At 34.1% G+C, this 7753-nt stretch overlaps 1 protein-coding gene across 1 annotated transcript; it reads right to left on the bottom strand.

Annotated features, from left to right (window-relative positions):
• Positions 1-511: 511 nt before the first annotated feature.
• On the bottom strand, positions 512-2215 carry LOC104210007 (gallate 1-beta-glucosyltransferase 84A24-like). Its single transcript, XM_009758795.2, has one exon. It carries the CDS (start codon positions 2127-2129, stop codon positions 648-650), a length of 1482 nt encoding a protein of 493 aa, XP_009757097.1. The 5' UTR covers positions 2130-2215; the 3' UTR covers positions 512-647.
• Positions 2216-7753: the final 5538 nt, after the last annotated feature.

Below are 7753 nucleotides of genomic sequence, written 5' to 3'. Positions count from 1 at the left end.
CATCATTTATAATAGGCATAAATATTTAGCGTGTCCATCTAGAAATACGCTAAACAACTTCAATTATTATATGATACTGTAGTTTTCGCTACCAACCAAAAACACCAAAATTCCACCACGTAATTTCCGCCAACATTTCCTTCTAGAAAAAGACCCCTTTTTAGAAGCAGCCAAGAAGAAAATACGAATTACTCGTAGTAGTTAGGGTTTAATAGTAATTCTACTAAACTAAGCTCCCGTTATACACGGGTCCGAGAAATAGCCGGGCACAAGGGAGCCTAAGTACTAATTGTACTGATCCTCTAAAATTTCATTACACCAGCCTCGCCCAAGAGAGAGCCAAGTACTAGCTATGCTTAGCACGGTTCTGTACATCATAAATATAATTATTATATCCAATTAATACCTCATATATTCAAGAGTTTAAGTTTCTTACAATTAAAATATAAAAGATAATTATATACAATCTTTATAATAATGTAATTAAATGCAAATCTCCATACTACAGTCATACACAAATTCCTTGATATCTATAGTTATTAATTTATGGAATATGAGACATGAATATGTTATTACAAATTCCTTGGTCTCTAATTATTTATGGAATATGAGACAACGATATGTGGTTATCATTTTAAAAAAATACATTACACCTCGTTTATGGATTGACTAACGTTACCTTTATGTTGCTCATGCTCACTTCTAACATAGTCAACAAAAGCTTGCAAGTTCCTCTCCGAGGAGCCACCGTCTGCCACCGCTTCCTCCGCCGCCTTCTTCCATTTCAACGCATTCTCTTTCATCTCCGCCGCCTTTGGTCCACTAATAACCTCCCTCACGCACTTCTCCACTTCTTCCCTCGGAATAATCCTATTTTCAGCCTCGCCTCTACATAGTCGAAGTCCAACTTTAAAAACATCGACTAAATACTTAGCATCCGTGACTTGATCACCCCATTGAGGAAAAGCCAAAATCGGCATACCACTAGAAAGCGCTTCCATCGTCGAATTCCATCCACAATGTGTCACGAAACAGGCTACTGACGGGTGCACTAACACTTGTTCTTGTGGACACCATTGCACTATTTTCCCCTTATCTCCAACTTTCTCTAGAAATCCATTAGGTAACACAAATGGCTCAAAATTTTGGACTTTAGTAGGTGGCTTAATTACCCACAAAAAATTAACCCCTGAATTTAACAATCCATAAGCTATTTCCTCCCCTTGTTCCCTTTTTAGAATAACAATACTACCAAACGAAATGTAAACCACAGACGATGGCGATTTTGTATCTAACCAATTTATACAATTTTCGTCAACCTTCATAAAATCACCTTGGACATCATCACTTGTAGAAGTTACCAATTTAGGGTATTTGAATAGTGGGCCCACAGTTTTGATAGGAATATTTTTGGAAATCAGGTAATTGACAACGTCAAGTTCAAGTTCTTGGAAAGTTTCCATAAGTAGAAAGGACAATTTGGATAAATTCTTGTATTGACCTAAAATGGCTCTTCTTAAAAAGCCATATGGTGTACTAGGATGCAAGAAGCTAGGAATTTCATCGTACTTTAATAAAGGCATATAAGGTAATTGAACATCAATTTCAGGTTGTGATTTACTAGGAAATGGAACTAAATTATTGTAATAATGGTAATAAGCTGAAAAACTAGCAGCAGATTGTATCCAAAGCATAGCACTAGGAATTCCAAGACTTTCAGCAACATCAGAAACCCAAGGAATAAAAGGATTATTAATCAAACAAGAAATAGGGCAACCTTGTTCTTCGTATTTTTTGATCATTTTTGGGAGAATTTTCTTGCCAGTTAACTCAAGATGTTGTAAGTAGGAATCTAAGCCGTTTCCATTCGACTTAGAATGATCCCAATCATCGTCGAAAAATTCGAATCTCATCATACCATTACCATAAGGAATTGGTTCACTAGTTGTGATTTTAGGGTTGGATTTTTTCATTTCTGAACCACAACTTTCAGGTGCTGAGAAAGTGACAAAAAGGCCCTTGGCTGCTAGGCGTTTGCCTAGTCTAAGAAGAGGATTAACATGTCCTTGACCTGGAAATGAGACCAGAAATACATGAACTAGTGCACCTTCACTGACTGTAGATCCCATTCTTAACTCTTTTTCCAGAGGAAGAAAGCAGTACAGGGAAGAGAAAATATAGGTTAAAATAGTGTGTTACACTAAGAGTGGAGATATTGGGATCTACTTATATAAATCGAGGGGCGGATAGCCTTTCAGCTACGAGTTCAACTGAACTGAATTTGTTATTTTTGACACAGAATATAGATTTATATGCAAAAACAAGCTAAAATCTAAATAAGTGAACCCATACAATGACTACGAACGCTTAAAATTTTAAAAGTTAAACTCATTACGTTTAAATTTTGGATCCGCCTGAATCAAACTTTGTGTGCAACTTTAGTAGACAATTTTGAATTGAATTAATTTCCTGTGGACCAATGAATGGTCACTATGCTCCCTCTTTTCTCTACGTGCGACAAAAAAAAAATTTAAAAAGAAAAAATCGGTTGGCTACCAAGAAACGGGAGAATATACGAATTGAAATGCACTTAAATATTATTTTTCGTCGTCTCATCTATTTGTTTGTATACTTTAGGGGTATTTTATAATTAGAAAATTTCCAGTCATTCTCTTATACTATACTCTTTCGATACATTCTAGAAGAATTTGGACGATCATTAGAAGTAAAACAGACTGAGTTGCCGAGGTTCTCAAACTACTTAGGACAAACTCATTTACTTAGTGAAAATTCAGGAGCAATTAAGAGGGAATATATAGGATTTGATATTGAAGAAATTAATACTCTTCTTTCATTTTATATGACATTTTTTTAATTTGTCATATAAAAATGAATATTTTTATATATAAAAATAATTTAACTTAAACTTTTTTATCTTATCTTGAATGATATGGCTTTACAGTCATAAGAAATATTTTAACCACAAATTTTAAAATGATTTCTTTCTTTCTTAAATTATGTGCCATCTAAAATGGGAAAGAGAGAATAGCACGTTTTGTTAAACATAATCAAAAAATTTATCCAGATTTGCTATAAAATTCAAATACAGTTAGGAGTGAAAATTTTCTAAAAGTAAAGCTATAAATGGTAAATATATATATATATATATATATGTTTGATATGTCGCGTAATTTTTTCTATATTTATTGTCACAATTCACAAGTCACATGTTGGGCTACAACGGTCCAACGACACTCTTAATATGGTGTGATATTGTTTGATTTGGGTCAAGCCCGCGCGGTTTTTCCCAAAAGGCCTCGCACAATTTAAAAATTCCTACATCTTATATGTAGACTTCCAATCTTTTCAGCCATCAATGTGGAACTTTGTTCGCACACCCAACAATCTCCCCCTCGAACTAAATTCCACGTGACCCATTGTCACGATCCACGAGGGCCAATCTCCGAAATTCATTGTGTGCCACCCACATTATTTTAGTATAATGACAACCGAAGCCTACAATTAGCTTCTTCTTGTGTGCGCACCGCTCCGCACCATCACTTTGCCATCTCCATACTCCTTCCGCCGAACTTGGGCCTTGATACCAATTGTTGGGCTAAAACAGCCCAACGAGATAAGCCCGCATGGTTTTTCCCAAAAGGTCACACGCCATTAAAAAATCCATATACCTTATATGTAGACTCTCAATCTTTAAGATGGACCAGGGAATACAATAACATGAAGACTTTCGATATGACAAAAAATAAAGACTTTTGATAGACTCACGGGTCCATCCTCTCGAATTGTATTTTTCTTTGTGGATACGAGGTTCTGATATACTATTCCTACGCATCTACCATTTTTATTTTTCTTGCACTTTTTGATTTTATAAAAAAGGAAAAGGGCAATAAAGGGTGTTTGTTTGTTTTACCACAAATGCAGACTTGAAAGATGTGATCACAAACAGCAGTGGCGGAGCCATATTGAACCAAGGCGACACCCGTTACGCCGGAAAATTATACTATATTGTTAGATAAATTTTTATTTTATTTTATGTATATTTACTATACGTTGATTCCCCTTGACTTTTTGATGTATCTAATTATTTATATTTTGATACATCTCGACAAAAATTCTGGCTCAGCCACCGACAAACAGGACAAATTTCATAACTTAAAGGGTGTCATAATTTGCGCCTTCACCAATGTGTAAGAATCATTTGTATTTTTCAGGATAAACAAGACAAGTTTCATAATCCAACTTTCTAGAAGTTGCTGATCATATGAGTTATTCAATTGCTTATACAGCTCCTTGGAGTATAATACATTAATGCTTCAACCAATAGACAATCAATTCCTGCAACTAAGGGGGTAAACGGACAAGTCTGATTGGGTATGTGACCGGTCGAAAATGAGTAATGTAAAAATAAATTATTTGATCCGATCCGTATTTAATAAAGATAAAAAAATAAGTTAATCGGCGGATAATATGAATATTCATATTATCCACGGCTTCTTAAATATGATTACTTTTGGGAGAATTCCTAGTCTCCCAAACTTGAAGAACCCAAATTTGAGGCTTTACAAATGTAACAGTTAAACCCATTGGTTATCCATTTTCTAGGTGAATAATATGATTCTTATCTATATTTGACCCATTTTTAAAAAGTTCATTATCCAATCTATTTTGTTACAAATAATGTAGGTTGATAACTGTTTTATTTTATCCATTTTGCCACCACTACCTGCAACTATTCAATAAAATTGCACCCTTGTTTGGTGAGAAGTCTAACACTGTGGCAGATATTTTGTCTAAATAGGTCATACCAATAATGTGACAAATATCTTTTCACGTTTCATTTCATCGCCTTAGTTTGTATTTAACTCTTCGTTTAGTTTCAATTTACGTGAACCTATTTTCTTTTTAGTTCATGTCAAAAAAAAATGATTCATTTTCATATTTGGAAATAATTTACCTTTATATAATGATTTATAACCACACAAAATATATGTGTCTCATTTTACACTACAAATTCAAAAGTATTCTCTTTTTTCTTAAATTTTATGCTGAATCAAATGGGTTCACATAAATTAAAACGAAAGAAGTATTATATTAATGACCCTTCAAATGAGGTAAAGAAGAGAGGGGTCACATCTGGTAATAGAGGACTGAGGAGTAGTTAGTAAATCTGATAAAATGTGCCCTCTTTCGGCGAATTTTTTTTTATTTTATAAAAGTGGAAATTAATTTTTGGGTTCAGTTAGCAGCCTTGTAGGCGTACGCGCACAAATCATACTATCAATGATGATATTATTAAAAAAGAATCAGGGTACAAGTCAAATTAAATACTCCATAAACTCTGCCGTTTGGATTGAAAAATTTATGAAGGAAATTGGATTTTAAATTCTCAAAAACCACACGATTATATAGCTAAAAGGGGAAATGCCACGCCTATAATCTTCCCAAGCGTTATTAATGTGGCTACTACGTTATTTCTTTGGGAAGCTTCTAAATTAGGTCAAAAGTATTTTTTTCAAAAGTTCTTTTGGTAAGAAACAGTTTGTGTTTGACTAATTTAATTGAAAAACACTCCTGAACAACAATTAATATTTGGTCAAGCTTTTAAAAACTCTTTCTAAGTGTATTTTTCTCAAAAGTGCTTTTAGAGAAAAGCTAATTTTTTCTGCTTCTCCAAAACTGCTTCTGCTTCTACTCAAAAGCACTATTTTCCTCTCTAAAAACTTGGTCAAATACTTCAACTTTGAACAAAACACTTTTTTTTTTAATTAAGAAAAAGTATTTTTGGCTTGGAGAAGCTTGGCCAAACAAACTATTAGTACTCACTTATATCAATAAAAGGGCTTTCCAATTCTTTATCAATTATAAACTGTATTGAAACCCATCAATAATTTTGGTGGAGACCACATGACATATTCAAATAAGAGAAAAGACAGGAGCAACGCAGATAGATACAAAAACTTGAGCTAAATTGGCTATATGCTTGGACTTCTTAGGTTATCCAGATTCCATAGACTTTCAGCAAATGGGAAAAACAACCTAGAATCTTCTCGGCACTGCGCACACTCTTTTTGGAGGAAAAAACAGATTCCGTGTTTATCAAAATTAAATCATGATTCGCTTTCGTTGGATTTTCGGGTTTCTTAGAATTTTTTGTTATTTAAATATTATTTTAATTTTATTTTATTAGTATATTTTTGATAGGTAAATATATATTTAGTGAAATATTAAAAAATTGACAAACATATTGTTACTTCCAAACGCACACGCAAGTATATGTGATCGTACAAGTAATAAAATAATAAGTCGAGTGTCGAACCCACAGAGACTTATATCAACTACCCACTAACTCACCAATATTGTTATTCAGTCAAGCTAACTTCGAGTTCAAGAGTGTAATTATACTAAACTACAATTCTAAGTAATAACTAAATTATCAAGCAGTAAACTGATTATCATGTATTCAATAGAGACAAATATTCCAGGGTTGTGATCGATTCACCAATTCTATTGTGTTCTAGTTAACTCTCCCTCTCATACAATTCACTCATGGTTGCTAATTAATCGATAATTGCTCTCATAGCCTTTTCCCGAAGTACTACTCGCCTATTCAAAATAGATTAACGCTTATATTCCTATGAAATCAATCAATTAAGAACACATTAAGATTACGATATTTAATTAAGCACGATTACTAGGTATATTCCTATCCTAACCACAAATCCGCCCCCCCTAAGGGTTAAGATCATGCTCTCTTCAATTCTTCTCTAATCTAAACACGGTTTTCCCAAGCATAGCATAGATAGTAAATAGAACCTAACTGCTGGTCAGAAAATTAAGCAATTAATCACATAATTGAAGAAACAACCATATATTAGTGAATTATAATCAATGTTAAGTCAACGTTAAACAACAATATTCATGGCTAAATCACAATCCCAGAACAATGGGTTTTTAGCCACTCAAGATACTAGCAAACAATTGCATAAGTTTTGAATAATTGAAAATACTAGAAAAGATGAAGAAATCTGAGATGTTCTTTCTTCCGGATGTTTCTTGTGTGTATTTTTCCTCCAAAGTGGCGTCCCTCCTCTCACAAATAAGTTTAGTCTTGCTTTTATACATGTTTGGTAGGTCTAGAGCCAAAATAATTGTGTCCCGGGAGAATTTGGACAACTTTCACGCCATTGGCGCCCTGGCTGGCGCCAGTCGCCCTCCATGGCGCTGTAATATTTTTGATTCTGTTTTTGGCGCCACAGGTAGGGCTGGGCGCCACTTGTGGCGCTGAAATATGCCATTTCCCTGTTTTGTTCGTTTTGGCTCTAATTTTGCACATCGCCCCCGATTGCTCCCGGATCATTCCTACATATGAAAATACATCAAATGAACATAAATTAACACATTTCACATCCTAAATCCACGAAACAAAAGCAAGATATGAGGTGATATTCATACAAATATATATACTTTAAGCACAACATCAACACCCCACACTTAAACTTTTGCTCGTCCTCGAGCAATGGGACTATCAAATAAATCCCAACTACGTATAAGTCTCAATTATAGAGGAGCACTTTAAATTTTAACCACACACTATACCCTTGACTATGATCAATACAAGCACACAAGCATGAACATACAAAATTTTACATTTTTCCCGTTTAAGCATGCCCAATTATAACCTTTCAATTCACTCAATTCCAACAACCTATTTGTCACCACCCAACCTCAAAAA

The sequence above is a fragment of the Nicotiana sylvestris genome, chromosome 12 (genome assembly GCF_000393655.2).
Source record: "Nicotiana sylvestris chromosome 12, ASM39365v2, whole genome shotgun sequence".
Taxonomy (NCBI): Eukaryota; Viridiplantae; Streptophyta; class Magnoliopsida; order Solanales; family Solanaceae; genus Nicotiana; species Nicotiana sylvestris.
Note: the sequence above shows the minus strand (reverse complement) of the source record. Positions and strands in the feature narration are given on the sequence as shown.

Bases quoted from the DNA above. Each gene is read 5' to 3' on its own strand.
- LOC104210007 (XM_009758795.2), bottom strand. From the start codon at position 2,129: ATGGGATCTACAGTCAGTGAAGGTGCACTAGTTCATGTATTTCTGGTC.